General features: G+C 41.0%; 1 protein-coding gene across 2 annotated transcripts in view; it reads left to right on the top strand.

Moving 5' to 3' along the window:
• Positions 1-22,009, top strand: part of ZNF385D (zinc finger protein 385D) — a 724,747-nt gene that overhangs the window by 500,402 nt on the left and 202,336 nt on the right. For both annotated transcript variants that reach the window (XM_074984479.1, XM_074984480.1), the window contains one exon: positions 2,368-2,510. In XM_074984479.1, the coding sequence (XP_074840580.1) occupies positions 2,368-2,510 (143 nt within the window). The remainder of the gene's footprint in view (positions 1-2,367; positions 2,511-22,009) is intronic.

A 22,009-nucleotide genomic window follows, 5' to 3' on the forward strand; every position in this document is an offset into this window, starting at 1 on the left:
CTTATTTTGATGTGTGCTACTGTGGCGTGTAGACGTTCCCTCGCTGCGCCTATTTCGATGTGGTGCTGCGCAACGTCGATGTTGAACATCGACGTTGCCAGCCCTGGAGGACGTGTAGACGTTATTCATTGAAATAGCCTATTTCGATGTCGCCACATCGAAATAGGCTACTTCGATGTAGGCTTCACGTGTAGACGTAGCCTTAATGTCCAACAACCTCTTAATGCCTCTTCCTATCCCTGTTCTGCGGCTCTGCTTCCTCTGGTGAGGATCTAGTTAACTTAAAAGTGTAAAAAACCTGCCAGAGCTATTATCAAGAAAACTGAACTGGTGAAAGAGCTATTCAAGCAGCAGTAAAGCTATTTAACAGGCATTTGCCAACCCTGGTCAGTTTCTGAATTTAGTAAGTTGTTCTACTGGACCTTATTTTAAAACAAAGTTTAATCTATTTCATTAGTATGTTGCTGAAGATTATAAAATCACATCTTTAAAAATTCATCTTCCCCCTAGCTGCCATCAGGCATAGGGCACCAGTTTAATAGTACAGTGTAGAGCCCCATAAATCCTAAGCACAGCCCTGATAGTCTGTGTAATAATTCCTCAACAACATTCCACACATTTGTCTGGTCCAGTGTCCTGTCTCCAGCAGGAGCCACTTGACTGATTTCAGCCATTATCAATGAGCTGATAAATAACTTCCTAATGGACTGTGGTGAATGTGGACTTGTAATATTTTTATGTACTCTATCTGTGTTCAGCTCCCTGCCTGTACAGTCGTGATTTTTCACACTCTCACACTAATGGAAATCAGCAGTAACTCCGATGAAGTGCGTGTAGTTAGACTAGTGTGAAACCAGTGTGAGAATGTGATGAACCCCAAGTTAATACCTTTGCTCTACTAGTAATTAAGGCGACCTTTTCAGTAATACTTTGTAAAATGTTTCACAGAGCGCTTGAAAAGATGGCAAAAGCATTGTCTTTGAGCAGTTGGCTCCAGTTGCTTTTAAACTGAGAAGCCGGAATGGTGAAGTCCCTGCTTCAATGGTATAATTAAATCTTATGCTGGTAGCCCCACAATGAGAAGCACTGAGTTGCAGTTCTAGTTAGCAGCTTTGCTGGCCAAATGTGGACAGCTTTAGTGTGTGTCATTCTGACTTCTGTATCTATGAACTCTAATGAAAAAAATATACTATCCCTCTGTGAAGTAAATGTGTGAGTGAGGGAGACGTTTTTGATTCTTTTCAGTTGGTGGGCAAGAGGGGGAAACTCCCTTTGCATTTTGTTTTTGAATGTTTCTTGGCTTCTCACCAGAAGGTTTTTACAGTCTGCTGCCTGCCTCTCCGATTAGAAGAACACTGGCATATTTCAACAGTTTCCTAGCATTCAAATGGTCTTTAATTAACAGCGAATTAATGTTTTGGAGTGTAACCAAAACATGGGAGACACCGCAAGCACAGATTGGGCTTGAATATTTCCTGCTCTCTATCATATGGACTATGTTGGGCTCTGTGACAAGGGGCAAGCAAGTCTATAAAATCATGGTCCATTACAAACAGGTGGCTCCTTATTGGTATGCAAGGGGATTTCTTCATTTACATAATGTTCCCACAGAATTGTTTATTGGCAGCTTTACAAGGAGGAGCTTCTCTGCCTTCCAGAGTTCTGAACCAAGCCCATCTACCACAGTAGCAAAAAGGGTTTGTCAGTGTCTTCTGAGCTGCATTAGCATTAAGAACTTTGACAGATGCCCCTTCGTCATTATTGATCAATTCTAGCACCAGCAATCCATGGATTGTTTGTCAGGTTTGGGTTTGTTCTGAAGTCAGTAGGCTAGAAAAATAAATTAGTATAATAATAAAATGTAAAACAAGAGAATAGAAGTGTGTTGAACTATCACCGGCTGAAATAATTTTTACTTCACGGAAGAGCTTTTTGGTTTGTTTGTTTCTTTCTTTCTGTTTTTTTTTTCAGTGTTTATAAGTTAATCTGACACTGCTTGGTTGAGTGAAGGACTGTGGTTTCAGCTTTGATTTTGTCATAGAATCAGGTTGGTTGAACATCTAAAGGACAGTTTGACTTGAACTACATTAACATTTCAAGATAATCCAGGAGTAGGAAATGGAGGTTTTGCTAGCAAGTATTAGAGAATCAAAAGACTGATAGTCAATTATCAACAGAGAATCAAAAACAGATGTTATGCCTGTTGTATGCTTAGAAAGTTAGTAATTTGATTATGGTAAATAGAAATGTGTGTGTTTAACCTGATATTGACTTAAAACTCTTTATGTTTTGTTTTGTTTTGTTTTGTTTTGTTTTGTATACCAAGAATCATTTGTTTGCTATCGTCTTTCATATTTTTCCTTGAAGGTGGTACATGCCAGAGCCCTGCTCTTCCAGCCCTGGTGCGTACTCCAGCCCCACCATTACAACCATCGCTGGATATTAAACCATTTCTTCCATTTCCCCTGGACACAGCAGCGGCAGTCAATCTCTTCCCCAACTTCAATGCAGTAAGTACAATGCTGATATTAATGTCTTTCCACAGATTTATAATTCTCTAGAGAAAGAAGGAGACTGCAAATAGAACTTTATTTTCACTTAGGTTATGAGGATATTTTGGTACATGTGCTACAGGATGGATCCAATATGAGTAGCTATCGTGACGATAGAATTCCATTGTCAGTCACCAACATGCTTGACTAAAAATCCTAAATAGTAACATGTGTGAGTGAATAGACAGGGCAAAACTTCAGGGACAAAATGCATCACAAATGGAAACATAACTAATACAATGTATACTTGCCGAACTGAACATCAGAGAATGAAAAAAATGAATTTTGTCTCTTTCAACTGAGGATGTTTTTCTTTCTTTGCCCTTGAAGCCAAAATTCATTATAGTTGTGTCTTCCGTAGTTGCTAATTACAAAAGATCCATCATACCTTGGAAACATATAAGTGGTACCATTTTTCTCATCCTTTTTTATCTAATGAAAGTCTATTCCATAATTCTTCCATCTTTCCTGTGTCTGCTGAGATAATTAATTCTGTAAACAAAATTGTAATCTGGTCTCAAGTTGATGTCACATTTGTGCATTTTGTCTGACGAAAAGTAAGGACAACAAGAAGCCCTGTGGCACCTTATAGACTAACAGATATTTTGGAGCATTAGCTTTTGTGGGCAAAGACCTGCTTTGTCGGATGCATGAGTAAAAATAAGGAAACACCAATTGCGGGACCAAAAGAAAGAACCAGTTGTGGCCCCTTTTACAAAATGTACAAGGCCCCTTGCATTATGTGCAAATGCTAGATATTGTAAAGGAATTACATTAAGAAATGATAGAAACTGAAACTTTCAAATTTAAAAAAAAATCTAATTCATATGTGCACATACCTATAATTGAAATAAATAGGAATAGTAAAAGGACAAGTTGATTCTGGCCATTTCTACACAGGCCACTTTCTTCAAAAGTGGCATGGTAATACATGGCCCGAAATATGCTAATGAGATATGGATGCAAAGTCCCCACACCTCATAAGCATATGGTCACGTGATTTGGAGTCTGGAAGACCATTCTGCTGGACTCCAAAACACCATTTAGAAGTGTGGCCCCTGGGGCGGGTCTTGTGGAAGGAAGTCCTTCTTCCGGAAGCCCCTTCTTCCCAAAAAACGGCTTTTTGGAGTCCAGAAGAATGGTCTTCCAGACTCCAAATTACGTGACCTTATGCTAATGAGGCATGGGGAATTTGCATCTGTGCCTCATTAGCATATTTCAGGCCATGTATTACCATGCCACTTTCGAAAAAAGTGGCCTGTGTAGAAACAGCCTCTCTGAATAATTAGTGATTTAAAATAAATGTAACATCTATTGCTTTCTGATGTTTGTGGGTATTCTATTTACTGTAAAGTAGCTAAAATGTGCTAATTGGGAATAAGGTTTTGTAGTCTTAAATACAAGCTCCTATTCCCTAAAGGAGTGTCCTTCTTGGAAAGACACCCCACAGAGGTAAATGTATCCAGAAATGTAGTAAAATGACTCCCACTCCAAGTTTTTCTTGCCTGTATTACTGATAACATGTTTTAATATTCAGAGTCTGTGAAGCATCATTAATAGTGTCTGTGCGTGGGCTGGGGAGAACATAGATGTGTGCTCCTTTTGACAACCCTCTTCCCCACCAGCAACCCGATCCCCCTGACCCATGAACCTCTATACCCCCCACCTTCCAAATCTGAAACCTAGCACACACCTGAGTGGCACTCTGACCCATGCACTGGATAGCAAAGCCATCAACACTAAGTATGACAGAGAGACAGCCAAGCCACATCCACGTGAGTGGCGTTTTGACTTGGTGCATGGGGGATGCTGTGTCAGTCACCTTTGACTTCATAAGATATGGTCAGGCACAGCCTGGGTTTTCTCCCTGGCTGTTTATGAAATTAAATTTAAATTTTATGATTTTACTGCTTGCTTTTTGCATCTAATCCAGTGTATGAAACTGGCAAATTAGACTGTTGTTATTGTCAGATCTTATGCCAGTTTTCATTCACTAGCAGTTATGCAAGAATGACTTAAATTATGAAGCCACATACACATCATTTTTTGTTTGTTTCCTTTTAAACAAAACCACTTAGGGCTATTAACTCATGTACCATTAAGTGGTACTTGTAAAAGCATACAAGTGCTACAAGTGGCCAATAAGCAGGCACTATAATTCTGGGAGCAGGCATTATAATAATACATATACATACATATAATACATATAATACATACATATACATATAATACATATACATATTATGGATAACAATTCATTCCTCTAATATGAATATGGCATTAGGAATATATTACCGACCACCTAACCAGGACAGTGATAGTGATGCTGAAATGTTAAGGGAGATTAGAGAGGCTATCAAAATAAAAAACACAGTAATAATAGGAGATTTCAATTATCCCCATATTGATTGGGTGCATGTCACCTCAGGACAGGATTCAGAGATTAAATTTCTTGATGCCTTAAATGACTGCTTCTTGGAGCAGCTAGTACAGGAACCCACAAGGGGAGAGTCAATTCTCGATCTAGTCTTGACTGGAACGCAGGATCTGGTCCAAGAGGTAACTGTTACTGGACCGCTTGGAAATAGTGACCACAATATAATAACTTTTAATATTCCTGTGTTGGAAAGAACACCGCAGCGGTCAAACACTCTGGCATTTAATTTCAAAAAGGGGAATTACACTAAAATGAGGAAGCTAGTTAAACAGAAACTAAAAGGTAGAGTAATTAAACTAAAATCCCTGGAAGCTGCATGGAAACTGTTTAAAGACACCATACTAGAGGCCCAACTTAAATGTATACCCCAAATAAAAAAACACAGTAAGAGACCTAACAAAGAACCACCATGGCTAAACAGCCACATTAAAAAGGCAGTGAGAGAGAAAAGGGCAGCTTTTAAAAAGTGGAAGTCAAATCCTAGTGAGGAAAATAGAAAGGAACATAAACACTCCCAAATTAAGTGTCATAATGTAGTAAGAAAAGCCAAAAAAGATTTTGAGGAACAGCTAGCCAAAAATTCAAAAAACGATAGTAAAATGTTTTTTAAATACATTAGAAGCAGGAAGCCCGCTAAAAAAGCAGTGGGGCCCTTGGACGATAAAGATATAAAAGGAGCGATCAAGGAAGACAGTGCCATTGCGGAGCGATTAAATGATTTCTTTGCTTCAGTCTTCACGGCTGAGGATGTTACAGAGGTTCCTAAATTTGAGCCAGCCTTTTTAGGTGACAAATCTGAGGAACTCACTCAGATTGAAGTGACATTAGAGGAGGTTTTGGAGTTAATTGATAAGCTGAATAGTAACAAGTCTCCAGGACCAGACGGCATTCACCCAAGGGTTCTGAAAGAACTCAAATGTGAAATTGCGGAGTTATTAACAGTGGTTTGTAACCTATCCTTTAAATCCACTTTGGTACCAAATGACTGGAAGACGGCCAATATAACACCAATATTTAAAAAAGGCTCTAGAGGAGACCCTGGCAATTATAGACCGATAAGTTTAACATCAGTACCAGGCAAATTAGTAGAAACACTAGTAAAGAATAAAATTGCAAGGCACGTAGAAGAGCACAAATTGTTGGGCAAAAGTCAGCATGGTTTCTGCAGAGGGAAGTCGTGTCTAACTAATCTATTAGAATTCTTTGAAGGGGTTAATAAACATGCGGACAAGGGGCACCCAGTGGACATAATATACCTAGATTTCCAGAAAGCCTTTGACACGGTCCCACACCAAAGGCTTTTATGTAAATTAGGTGGTCATGGGATAGGAGGAAAGATCCTTTCATGGATCGGGAATTGGTTAAAAGACAGAAAACAAAGGGTGGGAATAAATGGTAAATTTTCACAATGGAGGAGGGTAACTAGTGGTGTTCGCCAGGGGTCAGTCCTGGGACCGATCCTGTTCAACTTGTTCGTCAATGATCTAGAAAATGAGGTAAGCAGTGAGGTGGCCAAGTTTGCAGATGACACCAAGTTGGTCAGGACAGTCAAAACCAAAAGGGATTGTGAAGAACTACAAAAAGATCTCAGCAAACTGAGTGATTGGGCAGCAAAATTGCAAATGAAATTTAATGTGGGTAAGTGTAAGGTAATGCATGTTGGAAAAAATAACCCAAATTACACGTACTACATGATGGGGTCAAATTTAGCTACGACAGATCAGGAAAGGGATCTTGGAGTTATAGTGGATAGTTCTCTGAAGACATCCATGCAGTGTGCAGCGGCAGTTAGTAAGGCAAATAGGATGTTAGGAATTATTAAAAAAGGGATCGATAATAAGACAAAAGATATCATACTTCCCCTATATAAAACTATGGTACGCCCACATCTTGAGTACTGCGTGCAGATGTGGTCTCCTCACCTCAAAAAAGATATATTGGCATTAGAAAAGGTTCAGAAAAGGGCAACTAAGATGATTAGGGGCTTGGAACGGGTCCCATATGGGGAGAGGCTAGAGAGACTGGGACTTTTCAGTTTGGAAAAGAGGCGATTGAGGGGCGATATGATAGAGGTATATAAAATCATGAATGGTGTGGAGAAAGTGAATATAGAAAAATTATTTACCTTTTCCCATAATACAAGAACTAGGGGACACCAAATAAAATTGATGGGTAGTAGGTTCAAAACTAATAAAAGGAAATTTTTCTTCACACAGCACACAGTCAACCTGTGGAACTCCTTGCCCGAGGAGGCTGTGAAGGCCAGGACTCTATTAGGGTTTAAAAAAGAGCTTGATAAATTTTTGCAGGTTAGGTCCATAAATGGCTATTAGCCAGGGATAAAGTATGGTGCCCCTAGCCTTCAGAACACGGGCAAGAGATGGATGGCAGGAGATAAATCACTTGATCATTGTCTTCTGTTCTCCTTCTCTGGGGCACCTGGCATTGGCCACCGTCGGCAGATGGGATGCTGGGCTGGATGGACCTTTGGTCTGACCCAGTATGGCCGTTCTTATGTTCTTATAATATAAACAGTGCTTTTTTGAGATGGTACTTGCTGGTAAGGAGTACCGGCTGACATCTTGGCAGCCCCAGCCATGGGATTGGTTGGGGTGGGGACGAAGCACGAGGCCAGCTGAGTACCAGCTTCTTCTTTTTTTTTTTTTTTTACAAAAAAGAACTGAATATAAATATATAATAATTATAATATAATAAGCAGGCACCATATTTCTGACATTTCTTGGAGTGGCCTTTTTCAGAATCAGTGCTCAAAGGTGTGTGCGTGAGAGAGAGAGAGAGAGAGCTATTTGGTGTGTGCTGGGAGTGCTTTTGTCCCCATTTTTGCAAAAGGGGTGGGGATTGATTAGGTGTCACAACTCAAATTATTTTTCATTAATTCAGCATATACATTCCTACCATAGTACGCTTTGGAAAAAAAAAGATGAAGTAAAATTATTCAGGAAATGAGAAAATAAAAATGTTTTTGCGTCAGTGACCATTTTGTTGCTCATCACCAAACATTTTCTGCTAGCAGTCCTTTCTTTGCTTAATACCTTCGCTTCTGTAATCATCTGTTGGGCACGCTGGGACTAATGGGAAAGGACTCTCAGCCCCTTGCCTGAAGTTCAGCCTCAGACAGTTTTACTGTTGCTTTCTCTGAAGCCCGGTCTGCACCAGAAAATTTGGTTGGTGTAACTATGTTATCTACACCCCTGAGCAGCACAGTGAATCTGATCTGCCCTCTACGTAAACTGTGCTAGGTCTGTGGAAGAATTCTTCTGTTGAGCTGGCTGCTGCGTCTCAGGATGGTGGATTACCTCTGTGGGTAGGAGAGCCCCTTCTGTTGGCATAGGCGGGATCTACACTGAAGCTGTACACCATGCAGCTTCAATGGTGCAATTAAGCCATATTTCAAGTATAGACAAGCCCTGATGCTTTGCCATTTCCTAAATTCACGTTTGCAGAATATGACACTTCTAAGCATGAGGAATCAGTCATCTGAGCTGCTGCCATCAGCCTCCTCTCATACTTCATAGTTGCAGCATGAACCTTGCTTTCTGGATTAAAGCCTCATGATTTAAGTTCCACATTTGCATCTGAACCATAAAAAGTTGAACATTGCTACATGTACGTTGTATGCCTGGGTTGCATAAAGGCATTTGATCAGCATGTAGGTCAGCTGAGAGATCCCGTGTAGTTGTAGAAATTCTTTCCAGCCTGAAGAAAATCTGTGGGGACATCTCAGCTGCAGTGGAACATAATCAGCCTAAGGAGAAGAGAGCACACTAACCAGATCTGACTTTTCACAGGACATCCTGACAAGGACATACATTCAGCATGAGAGAAAGAGAAGAAATTTAAGATTAGACAAAGATACCTTCCCTAAATCCATTTGTTCATGTAAGACCTTTTTTAGAGGGTGCAATGGGGAGAATTTGCGAGTGCTTTGTTGTCAATGATCTAAATTTCCATTAAACCCTGTATTAACTGAGTTTCACAGTACCCTGTGAAGTATGCAAGTGTGATCAAACTAAAGCCAAGCAGCAAGTGAGTTGTAGAACTAGGACTAAAACCAGAACTCTGGCTTTCTAACCCTGTGCTTTAAATACTTCATTATACTCCATCTCACTACTAGTGAAGTTACTCAGTCCAACAGCAGATATCACTGCGCAAATTATTGAGACTTAGAAGTCATAAATCATATCTGAGATGACAGACCCTCAAAAATACCCCTAGGTCTCTACCTAAGTGCTAGCGAACATTGGCCGGGGGAGGGGAGGGTGTTGCAGCATATGCATAATGGTAGCAATTTTGGACTATTTCAGAGAAAACTGGGAGTGAGTTCCAGAGTCCTAGGCCCCCATGCTGCTAACTTTCCAGAGACTCCCTTTCTTTTAAACTGGGTGGAGGTGAATCCAGCTGAAATTCTGCTTGTTTGCAGCTGCAGTTGTGTCATAGCAGAGAGAAGACATCTCGCAGGTAGACAGGCCCCAAGCCATTTAGGGCTTTTTAAATGAAAAACAACTCTGCCTAGAAATGTGTAGCCAGAAAAAATTCACAGTGCCATGAAATAATTAATGTGCTTCTCGAGAAATACTCTGTTTAAAAGTAGGCTACATTCATTTTTAATAGGGCTAGGTAACATCCTGGATGTAGTTGAGCTAGGTATAAAAACATTGTAGAGGTGTGCATGGGGGAAAGAGGGGGGTACACTGATGTCCAAATACTGATTGGAGCTCTTGGAGCCACAGCAGTAGAACTAAACAGTCATACTAACATGGCAGTAAAATATCCAATACATTATTTTGTTTAAAATCTTCCAGACTGGGCCTCAGAACAGCTCGTTGAAGACATTACTAAAGAGCGCCTCTGAGAAAGATACTGGCGTCTGGCCTGTTTGAAGGCAGGGCAAGAAGTATCAAGCAAGTGGGATAGAAGGCATTGGAGGGGATGCAGGATGCGATGAACTTCCTTTCCAAACAGTTCGTGGAGGGACTGGTGAAAGGGGACAGGGAAATCCACATAGCTTCACTGTGTTTTTCAGGTTATTTTTGAATGTTCATTCTGTGTCATGAAATTGACAAATATTATTTTAAAATAAAACATAAAACCAGCAGGCTAATTAAACTGGTAAACTGAATCTACATAGGTGCTATAGACTTAATTTTACAGCAAACGTGTGCCCCGAGTCTTAAGTAAAAGGAAATTTTAGCAACTTGACCATTTAAATCAAAGACAGCTTACTGCTGCACAAAGTCATGAAAAATCTTTCTCTCTCTTGCTCTCTCTCTCTCTCAAACCCATTCGTTCAGTGTTATCTGGTAAAGAAGCCCAACAGAATTTGTACTTCATCTGGACATAAGAGATTTGGGATAAAACAGGATGGAATATTTATATAGTTTATTAATTTTTAAAAATATATGATAACTTTGGTTACAGTGAGAATATCATTGTGATGGAAAAATAAATATGTTATATAAATATAAATTAACATCTCAAACATGTTTATCACACATTTGGTATTTTCAGCACTGTACATCTTTCATTTTGCAAAGTAAGATGCTTTTTAAAAAAAAATTGGAGCATTGGAGTCTTAGCAATGTGAGTATAAGGCAGTAGATTGCCTAGCTTACGTAATGTGAAAGCTAGAAAAAAACATTTATTTTTCATATCTTCCCTGATCCCAAACAACTGTCCAGTCAGAAGCTGGACATATTGGTCGTGAAACTGCACATTCTAATCTCATTCCACATGCTGAACACCCAGTGCCATCAATGGAAAGTCTGCACGAATATTATGGGTAAGACATATCCAAAGGTGTGCACAGTGTGGGTGGGGGCATGTACCTGCTTGCTTCCCCATCAGTGCTTGCACAGAAGTCTTCCAGGGCTGGGGCAGGGAGCACAAGCTTCTCCAGCCCAGGGCAGAAGATGACAGGCCCTTCAACACTCAGGTTGGGCTGCAGGGGGAGGGACTGATGTAGCACTTCTGATTGCTGGAGCTGGGGGGTGAGAGAGAAGTACACTGGCTCAGGGGCCACAGTGGGAGGGGCAGAGACCCAACTCTATCAGCCCCAGAGCTGCAACAGATAGAACCAGATCCTCTAGGATGATGGCAGCAGCAGGGAAAGCCAGATCCTTCATCCACAGACTGGAGGGGAGACGGAGAACCCCAGCTCCTTCAGTTGTGGGGGCCAGAAGGGGAAGAGAGAGAGCCAGCTGCTGTAGCTACAGGAGGTACAGAAAGTGCCTTTCCAAAAGCAGACACATTTTCATTCCTTGCACGACCCTGGACATGCCTTTAGGTGAGCCATAAATCCAGGCTGAGGCTTTAGAGTCCCAGCTCAGTTTCAAAGAGTTGCATCTCTGTCAGCAATACACTCCATATGGACTTTTAAATGACAAAATGTTCTGTGGAGGCCTCTTGTTCAATGTATAGTTCACCTTCAGTGCCTTGACTCTTTTCCAGTCATCTACACAATGCTGTAGTATTTAAGGCCAAGATCTCCCTTCTGCTGATTGAACACTTAGCCCTGGGGAGGAGATTTAGGCATTAAGTGAGTAGAGTTGGGTGACAAGAACTGCCGTGTCTCCTGGAAAATGGGTGGACATGTTTATAAGGGGTATTCGTTTCAAACTGTTAAGTCAGATTTTCCAACATTGCCTCCTTGATTAGCTGGTGCTTAGGTAAATGAGGGCTCCCAACCCCTTTTCTACATGTTAGCAAAGATCAATAGGGGCTGGCCCTTTTGCTGGGCACTGCCCTTCTACCCCTGCAGCTTTGTATGTCTGCACAGTGCACACCACTGTTCATTAGCTAGTCCACTAACCAGCACAGAAGGTAATCCTGTGTTTGCTCCGGAGATATAAGTAACCTGAGCGAGCAACTGGTAGTAATAGTACACAAAACCCAAGAATTCCTGTGGGGTCTAGGAACAGGATCTGTGGAGAAGAGAAGCTCACAAAAGGTTTTCCAAAACCTATTCTGAAAATCATCTCTTCGGGATCAGGGTCTCTGATAGCTTTTCAGCTGGGAAAGAGCTGTTTGTCACAGATGAAATGTAGTTTCTGAGGCCAGGGCAATCAGAAATGCCTGAGAGTCTTACAAACCGTCACTCCTGGCAGTATAAATTTACACAGTGAAAACAGATTCTATTGCATTGCTCTGCGAAATGGCCATACTGTCTGAGGTAGCTGAGTGTGACTATTTTTCCCTGGGGTATGATGTCCTTTGAAGTGTAGCAGTCTGAATCCTCCTTTTCAACGAAGGGATAGTCATGGCAAAATGTGGCTTCAGTGTAGCATTTGGATCTGAGGGTCTGGTAGCAAGAATGAACTCTTATATTGCCACTGATGTGGAATTTTGCTTCAGAGGAAAGGCACTCAGTTAGCTGATAACCTATAGTGCACCAGAGCCTTTTACATTTAATGGTGAAACAGAGCAGGAGGGGCTACTGCTGGTAAAGGAAAGAGAGAGAGCCTCCAGATTCCATGGCTTAGCTGGTCATTTACAGGTTTCTGGGAGCAGGATTTTTGTCTTTGGTTGATAGCCACAGTCATGTGGGAACTATCTTCAATTTGGTGTCTGATTTCATAGACCTGTCTGGTACTGGCAACTGAAATGTTTGAATTGGACTTGAATAGAGCTGGGTAGATTTAGGAATAATGGCCTGAGTCACAAACTCTTTTATTATAATGTTGTTTTCCGCATTGGCTGGACCATATAACTAAAGTTAGTAGAAGAAGGAGGAGGCTGGGCAAAAGGGGGAGAAGTAAAGCAATCAAAATCCAAGCAATTTAGACATTTTGTTGTGGTACTCACAAATCATGAATGAATTCAGTTATTTGCCTGGTTTGTTTGCTGAACCCTTTAACCATTAATCTCTGTGCTATGCCCTTCCTGAAATGTGCTGCCCTGACTTGCCAAAAGAGAAATCTGTGAAAAGTTTGCATTTGAATTTAAATTATATTTGTTACAGCTGTGTTCACACTGTGTTTGCTTTCTACAGACATTTAAGTGACAAAGTTTCTTCCAACAAACTTTAAGTTCACACCAAAATATCGTAAGCTGTTCTCTCCCTTTGACAGCATAACATCCATGGTATTTTTGAATCTAGGGTCTACATACATAGCCAGGATAGCATTCCTATGTCCAACTCCTCTGTTTCCTGTTGCCTACCAGTTGTTCAGTGTACGCTGTGTGTCAGTGGTAGATTTGCCTTTTCAGGGGCTGATGTACCTGATGATATTTTTCCCCCTTAGTAGATAAGTGGTATTGGGACCTGCAGTGGTGGTTGGGGCAGCCGGTGAGCAGTCACTGCAGACTGCAGTCCTTCCATTTCTAAGAGTATCAATGCAGAGAGAAAAGCTGTTCATGGAATCAGTGGAGCCTGTGGAAAATTGTAACTCTTGTATGATAGCGTATGGCCTCTCCAATATATTACCAACAGCATATTATATCTTCAGTCACCCATCCTAGTTTACTGGTGCTTGTTCTTGGTTCTGGTACTCCTCACATTGCTCTACTGATAGATTTATTACCAGCACCCACTGGTTCATCTAATTAGTCACAAGTGTCCCTTGCCTTTAAGTCTTACTAGTATTAACCACTGTGACACAAATGCCTGGATTTGATTGGGACCTGGAGATGAAAACCTGTGTGTACCACTATCAGATCCTGCGCTGAAGTTGAGGGTAAATTTTGTTTAAAAATCCCAACAAAGTCTTCCTCTTTGCTGTTGCCGCCGTTTGTTTATTTTAAAAATGAATAGGCTTTGAAGGCCTTATCCAATTGCTTTAAAATTAATGTTTAGTAATACAGAAGGAATAAAGGTTTCCCCACTACCTATTGCTGTGTTGCACTGCAGAGTGGACTGGCAGGTAGGAAGCTTTCGGAAGGTTGTAGCATCCTACTTAGTGCTTCCCAAGCAGCCCTTTTTGGGGTACTGAGGATTCCTCAGGCTCTCTATTTTGCATGCAAAATGTCCTCATAAAGGAAATTAAATGAAGTGCTCTTCAGATTTGTCAAGTCTTAATGAGTAGAACTGCTTAAAAATAAATTTTAATAAAACATTTAAAGCAATGTTTTAATCAGTTGATGTTTACACTCTTTGTCTTAATAGCACTCAGATGAAAAAGATCAATGATTATTTTATTCTTCAAAGACTATAAAACCTTTAATGGGTGGCATAATCATAAAATCTACAGTTTAAATATGGATGGCTGGTATTAACCTGGTTTTAAAAGCCGCAATTAAAGTGAAACAGAATCACTTAAAGAAATTATTTGATTACTGTGGTCTGAAGAAAAAAAGAGTAAAAAACATTCTAAATTAATTACCATTTCTGTTGATGAGACAAACATATTCACAGGGATTTGCTTGCATCACTAATTTGGATGAATAACTAATTTTCTGAATTCATCTACAATCTATGCATTGTTCTTTTATGAACAAATTTTCAAGAACTGGCATGCCTGTTTGCCAGACGAAATTTTACACTCTGACCGAAAGCACCCCTTTGGCATGCTATGCAGTAGTGTGGTCATCCTTGTGCAAAGTATGTCTTGAAAGGTAGACTTTGACGTGAATAACTCACTGGTCAATAATATCTTGGTGATATACTTGTTGCAACATGATAAGTAAGGTTATAAAATCTCACTCTAGGGTGTTTTAGGTTGGACCACCCTGGTTCAGCAGCCCCTGGACCAGGAGAAGTCAAGGCTCCCCTGCTAGCCACAGTCTTTTGCTCCTCGCTGTGGGCCATCAGCCCCTGCTGGCTGCCAGTCCTGGCCAGTGGGCTCCACTCCCGGTCTGGCAGTGTTCTGGACTGCTGGCCTGTCTGCAGTTTCCCAGGCCTCAGTGGAGTTCCTGGCCTCAGCTGCCACTGGCCCCCTGCCACTGGCCAGGGCTCCTTCCTGCAGCTCCATGGCTGCTGCTAGCTGCCTGCCTGGCCTCCACTGCAGACCCTGTCTGCTGCCAGCCCCTCACATCCCTGGCTGTGGCTGCCTGGCCCTGTCAGGATCTCTCGGTTGCCAGACTCCCAACTGGTCTGTGCTCCTGGCTGCTGGGGCTCTCAAGGTTCAGCAACATCTGTGGTCTGGCACATGTTGCCAGACCAGAGAGTCCCAGATTTCAGAGGTTCAACTCTAGTAGCACATGTTGAAAACCACACAGCCCTGATTAGGTAAAAGTTGTTCCAGAGGTCTGCCATAGACAGAGGGTTGTATTGTCACCTGAATTTATATATAAGCACTAAAGAGGATTCTGAAGCTAGTAGGGAGAGGAAAGGGTAGGAGGCACAGCATATCTGAATTTCCCCAAACAGGTGAGAGGAAAGAGCAGGCGTCCCACTTTGCCATCAGTCCCCACCTTCATTGATTGAATTAACTTTGCTTTGATGGGCAATCCTCACAAGAATCCATGTCAGAGTTTCACAGGACTATGAGAGGGGACCAGAGAACCCCAAATTCTCTCTCCTTCATGTAAGGAAACAAAAGCATCAGTGCTTTTGGGCCACTGGGAGATATACTGACCAGTCTTGCTGGAAGGCTGTATCTGAGAAAGGCCAGTGTAAACATAGCCTTGAACCAAAACTTGCCAAATGCATGTTTTCATTGTGTTATTTTCTTGTAACCATTTCCAACGTTCTCTCCTGCACACAAATTTATTTCAAATCCTATCTGCTTTTGGTAATGAACTTGTTTTATTTAATTATTTATTTCAATCTACGCCAATTCACTACCGTGGTTAAACTGAACTGTTTGGGAACTCCAGTTAAACTGTTTCAGGAAGGCAAAAGCTTTTGGAAGCCAGAGTGTGTTTTGTATATTACTGACAGGCTATAGAGATCAGAGCTTCTAGACCAGAGTTGAACCTATGTAGAAATACTTAGAGTGTGACCTGCATGCTGATATGCTGTTTGTGAAGGGCCCAGGTTGGACGTTACAACAGCAAAGTACTGTGAGGCCCCAAGGTTATGGGGCAGGTGGTGAGATAACCTCTCATTGGTTTGGACATGCACACAAAACAAATTTGTAGCACAATTGCCTCTTTGAGTATGTGTAAATATTTAGCCATCGCATTTGGTGCCTTTAAGAATTTAATCCATGATAATAAATAAATACGTAATTTGAGATTCTTCCCTTCCCACAATTTTAAACCACAGTGATTTTGGCTGGTAAATGACACATGGTTAGTAACACATTCATCTGATGTCAGAGAATGACTCATAAAATGAAATATTTTTATAGTGTCCATGTTCTGTCTGATTGAGTTGATGATCCTGTTATTTTTAACATGAAGAGACAGTCCCTAAAGGTTATATGCTGGACATGTACAGTCACTGAGATTTTAAATTCTAGATTCTCATGCAACTGCAGTTTTTCTTGGCATCTTGCCTTTGGCGCTGCTAAAAGCTTGAAGTAATATTGCGTAAATAGAGCTACACACACGAAACTAACAAAATAATAATTAATTGTGCAAAAGACCATGTATTATATTGTTTTAAAATATCTTTTTATTGCAAAACAGAAGTGTTGATCCTATTTTACTGTACCTCAGAAAACAACAGAGGGTCATCCCAGAATTCAAGGTATCACAAAAGTGGCTTAAAGCTCCTTTTGCCTCATTTCCACAAGAATTAAAAGATCCTTTAAGGACGACATTTGGTGAGGAGCTGTTTTTGTGAATCATCCCAATGATGGGGTCCTGACAACAGCATCCACTTAAATGTGCAGGGGCACATCATTGCGTATGGTGGTGCCTTCCAAATCATACACACAACTTCCTCCTAATATTTTCCTGTGGTGCTTTCCCTCCAAGTGCTGATCCAGCCTGACTTTATCTAGTGAGATATGATAAGGACATGGCTTGAGATGATGTGACCAGGGAAGCAATAAGTTTGCGGATCACATGTGGAGCTTGAGTTTCATGACTGTTATCCCATTGTAATCACTACATGGTGCCTGAGTGTATGGGGACAAGGAGACTCCTTGAAGGATTTCCTTTGAGTGCCCTGTTTCTGCTTAAAGGGGCTCTGACAAGGAGGGCTGGGACTAAGAATAGAGAAGAAGTAACACAGTGTTACCCATTTTAAGAGAAGCTTGTGGAGGAGAGGACAGTGAAATGCTGCCTAGGGGACCTGGGTACTGCAGTATGCCTGCATCAGCAGCACAAAGTCTCACTCACCCTATCTCACTGACTCTGCCACAATGCTTCAGCCTTAAAGGGAGAGTCATGCATGGGGATCCTGCTGGTTCCTTTGTAGTTCATTGTTTTGAGACATTAGCTGTGGAATATTTGTTGCATGTCTTGTTTAATGTTGTGGTCCTAACTGCAAGCTCCTTTTGTCCTGCACTGCCCACCCCGTCCTGTTCAATGTGCCACCTTATTTTGGAAACATTCTGTCCACAGAACTTTATGGGTACTGTATCTCCCCTAGACACTGCATATTGTCTTGGAGATTCCAGGAGGAGGTAGAAGAAGCTAGTCTTGCATCAAACACTAGGACCTAGTACACCAACATTGCTGTTTTAGTCCTACTGCTGTCATACCAGCGCACTAGAAAGGTTGTCATTGTGGAGACATTTCTAGCCACGCCTGGTCAGTACATCTTCCGAAGAAACTGGTCAGGTGCCACATGTAAGAAATTGTTCCTGGTTACAACCACGGAGTGATGAATGAATATATAAATTCAGGAATAAAATCTGAAGTGCTGATTTGCCATTCAGTTGTGGGGTTGTGGTGACGGTGCAGACAGGTAAGCCTTCTTCCAGCGCTATATTAAAAGAGCTGTTCACTGAATGTGATTGGAACAATTGCCCCGTAATAGTTACCTACAGAAATTGGCACATTTTGCAGCTTCTAAGGAAAGACAGTTGCAAGTGACTTTGAAAAAGTCTTTTGGGGAGAGCCGAGAGCCAGAGAGGAGGGGTGGACATCTTATGCTCTAGGCAAATGGAAAGAGTTCGCCACTCAAAACCTTTGAACTGCAGCATTGCTATTGCATGTAACTCTAAGCATTGTTCTTAACAATGGGAGCAGGTAGGGTGCTGTGCTTTTGTGACAGTAGGGAACAGCTAAAGGAATGTCCTATATTCACTTTCTGGCTTGCATTTTGTGTTTAAAATATTAAGCGTTTATTCATGGAACCAAACTGTTACATTGTGGGTGTTGCTAGTATAACCCCAGAGGCACTGAGACCGCTGACAAGGGAGAGAATAAAGTTTTTGCTCTACAGCTTTGGCTGAGAGCCAGCAGGCTTTTAGCTCGTGCAGTACAGCCTTTAACCCTTAAGGTTGCAGGTTCATTCCCTCCTGCCCATGGACCTGGGTGTGTCAGCCTTACACTAGGAGGCTGTATGACAAAGAAAAAGCAAAAGGAGACCTGTCAAATCTAATTACAGCAATGACCCCTAGGACTGCATAATACGCACAGGAAATAGCATTAATCGATGCTGGTGTTTGGAAGTAACAGGAGAGGTATCCGGAAGAGAAATGGTAACACTGAGAATGACAGCGAAGAACTTGGAAAAGACTATGGAATAGAAAGAAGAGAGAGAAATGGAGAGTAAGTCCTTGAATTGGGATACTTCTAGCTCTTTATGCTCAGAGGTTGCTCTTTCTGAAATTTTTAAATAACTATATTTTTTGGATGAATTTGCCCAGTAAAACTGTAGGAAAAAGACAAGCAGGATGTTTTAAATTTGTTTCACTGTTATAAAGTTCTTACATTTTCAGAAAATTGTTTAATGTAAAAATTAAATTAAAATGTTATGCTTTTAATTTAACTACAAAAATTGTAATCTCACTTATTTGGAAACTACTTTCTCTCACTGCCTACATACCACCCACCTTATTCTCTCTCTGTTGACTTATTCTTTCTTTACTGCACTTTTCTGCTTAAAATCCAAATATGTTTTTCAGCCTAAATTGCAACAAGAAAAATAGGAAATTATTCCACTTCATGTTGAAAACATGTTTCAAACTGCACTAAAATGAGTAACTATGTAAATATAGCTCATGCCTTTGAAAGGGAGTCACGGTTATGAAAAGAATGGAAAATTCTGCTCAAAGGTGGTAACTTGTCAAGTTTTCAAATTTCCCTTACAGTACTTGCTGACTCTCGGACTTGTACCAGTATTTAGCCATAGAAGGAGATGGAGTTTACCATCCACTGATGTAACTTGTCACCAAGTATGTGTCCCTAGAAAACCACACTACATGAAAGAGTTGCCTGTAAGTTTCTATCCATAAAGAGAAAGGCCTGTGCTTTCAGTGTTAAATGTCTCTACCTTGGATGCAGGGAAGCAAGAAATAAAAATGAAATCTCCCTCAGAGAATGCAGAGCATCCATGTCTGTCTTAGATTGCAGCAAAAATGCCTAGAGTCTTTTCAGACAGACCAAGTTCACAGGAATGTAAAGGCAATAGTGTTAATAAGATTGGCCATTTGAAGTGACACAGGGTTACACCAAAGCAGTGAATCTGAGATGTTATTTTATTGGTTCTACCCTAAGGTGCAGTTTAGTTAGAAATTGTTTTCATTGCATTTAGAAATATTCCCCATAGCTGTTACTTCAGAAAATATTGGAACTTTCTGAAAAGCCTTAATGCGCTCAATTTCTTTTTAAGGGGCTGCTCTGATAGGGAATAGATTTGCCACATAAATTGATGGTAACCCTCACGGTGGATAGTTTGCTATATGCACTGCTATATTTAGTGTCTCCTAAGCAGTTTAGGTGAGAGAATTAAAAAAACAAAAAACAAAACCAAAGGTGGGTGGTTAATACCTATTCTTATTCTTAGTCACACTTTATATATTTATTAGTGTTGTGCTTAAAATATAATGAAAGATGATCCAATTAATTTTGATCAAATACCCATTTTCTCTGTTCTTAAGTGGTGTAGGCTCATCAGCTGGCAGCTCAAAAGCACAGAAATATAGCACATACAGCATGGGTCCACAACATGAAGGTATTTCAAAATAACTAACCTATGCTATGGTTATAGTATGTTCCCCTTTCAGAGGAGGAATGCAAATCTGAGAAATTGAAAATGCAAATGAAGCACAGATTTACATATCTTGCACTTAATTTGCATAATCTCACACTATCACGTTTCTGGAAGAGACTGCTCCAAAAGCAAAAACAACCATGTAGATGGAGCTCTTTCAGAAAAAAAGTTTTCCAAAGAACCCTTCTTCCTGAAACAAAATGGCCGTTTCTACACATGCCACTTCCGGGCTAATAAATGGCCCAAAGAATGCTCTTGAGTTGTAGATGTAAATTGCCGGTGCCTCATTAGCATAGGGTCACATGATTTGGAGCCTGGAAGAAGCTCCTCTGGACTCCAAAGCAGCATGTAGAGGCATGGCCCCTGGGGGATCTCCTGGAAGGAAGTCCGCCTGCCGGAGGCCCCTTCTTCCTGAACCCCATCTACCTTGCTGTTTTTGCTTTTGGAAGACTCTGTGCTGGAAATGCAATTGAAAGATATTACACAAATGAGGCGTGAGATTTGTAAATCAATGTTTCATTTGCATTTTCAATCTCCCTCATTTGCATTCCTCCTCTGATAGGGGAATGTAGTGTACACGTAGCCCTAGTGTCTACAAGATGGAACTGCTATTTTGAAATAAAATTCAGAATAGCAGCCACCTTATTTTGAAATCAGTAAACCTCATTTCATGAGGGATAACTATTTTGAAATAGGTGCTGTTAAGAAAGTAATAGCACCTATTTCAAAATAAGCCATAGTACGCTCAATGGCTCTTTTTAAAAATGGTCTCTATGTTTAGACAATATATTTCAGAATACATAAGTGCTATTTCAAAATGCATTTTTGTGTGTAGCAGCATTATTCTGAAATAAGCTACTTTGGAAAATATTTTCAAAACAGTGTTTGTGAAAACACTATCGCGATCTTTTGAGAGATGATCCTCCAGAAGATCTTCTTTCAAAAGAGTGTGTCCACACACAGCAAAACAGATTGCAACATTGATCTGTTCTTTTGCTAGACAGCATCCACAAAGTCCCCACTCTTTTGAAAGCATGGGCCAGGGATCGAAAAATCATGGCCATGAGGACTGCTCTTTCACAAAAAAGGCCTGTGGAGCATCTACACATGATTTTTTTTGAAAGAAGCTTTTGAAAGAAGACATTCTTCCTGGTCTGGAAGTGGAAGAGGGCTTCCGGAAGAAGAGCTGCATTCTTTCTATTTCAGACCGAAAGAGCGCATTTTGGCCGTTTCTACACATGCCACTTTCTCCCCAAGTGGCATGCTAATAAATGGTCTGAAATATGCTAATGAGGCATGGATGGTAATTCCCTGTGCCTCATTAGCATAAGGTCACATGATTTGGAGTCTGGAAGACGCTCTTCCAGGCTCCAAAACAGGGTGTAGAAGTGCAGCCTCCGGGGGGGTCTTCCCAAAGGAAGAAAATTTTCAGGGAGAAGGGGCCTCCAGAAGCAGGATTTCCTTCCAGAAGACCCCCCCGGAAGCCACACATCTACATGCTGTTTTGGATTCCAGAAGAACGTCTTCCAGACTCCAAATCATGTGACCTTATGCTAATCAGATGTGGGGAATTTACATCCATGCCTCATTAGCATATTTTGGGCCATTTATTAGCATGCCACTTGTGGAGAAAGTGGTATGTGTAGAAACGGCCTTTGTGTGTGGATGCTGTGCATGGTCTTTTGAAAAGAGGTCTGATTTTCTGAAAGAACTTGCTAGTGTAGATGCAGCCATAGAGTTTAAATGTTCTGCCTGTTTAGTTACCTAAGTGGTTTGATTGCCTTGGTTTAAAAAGATCATAGCTACATCTACACGTGAATGCTACATTGAAATAGCTTATTTCGATGTAGCGACATTGAAATAAGCTATTTTGATGAATAACGTCTACACCTCCTCCAGGGCTGGTGCCGCCAACGTTCAGCGTCGACGTTGGGCAGCACTACATCGAAGTAGGCGCTGCAGTGGAGCATCTACACACCAAAGTGGCCCACATCGAAATAAGGGTGCCAG

Source organism: Carettochelys insculpta, chromosome 2 (assembly GCF_033958435.1).
Source record: "Carettochelys insculpta isolate YL-2023 chromosome 2, ASM3395843v1, whole genome shotgun sequence".
Taxonomy (NCBI): Eukaryota; Metazoa; Chordata; order Testudines; family Carettochelyidae; genus Carettochelys; species Carettochelys insculpta.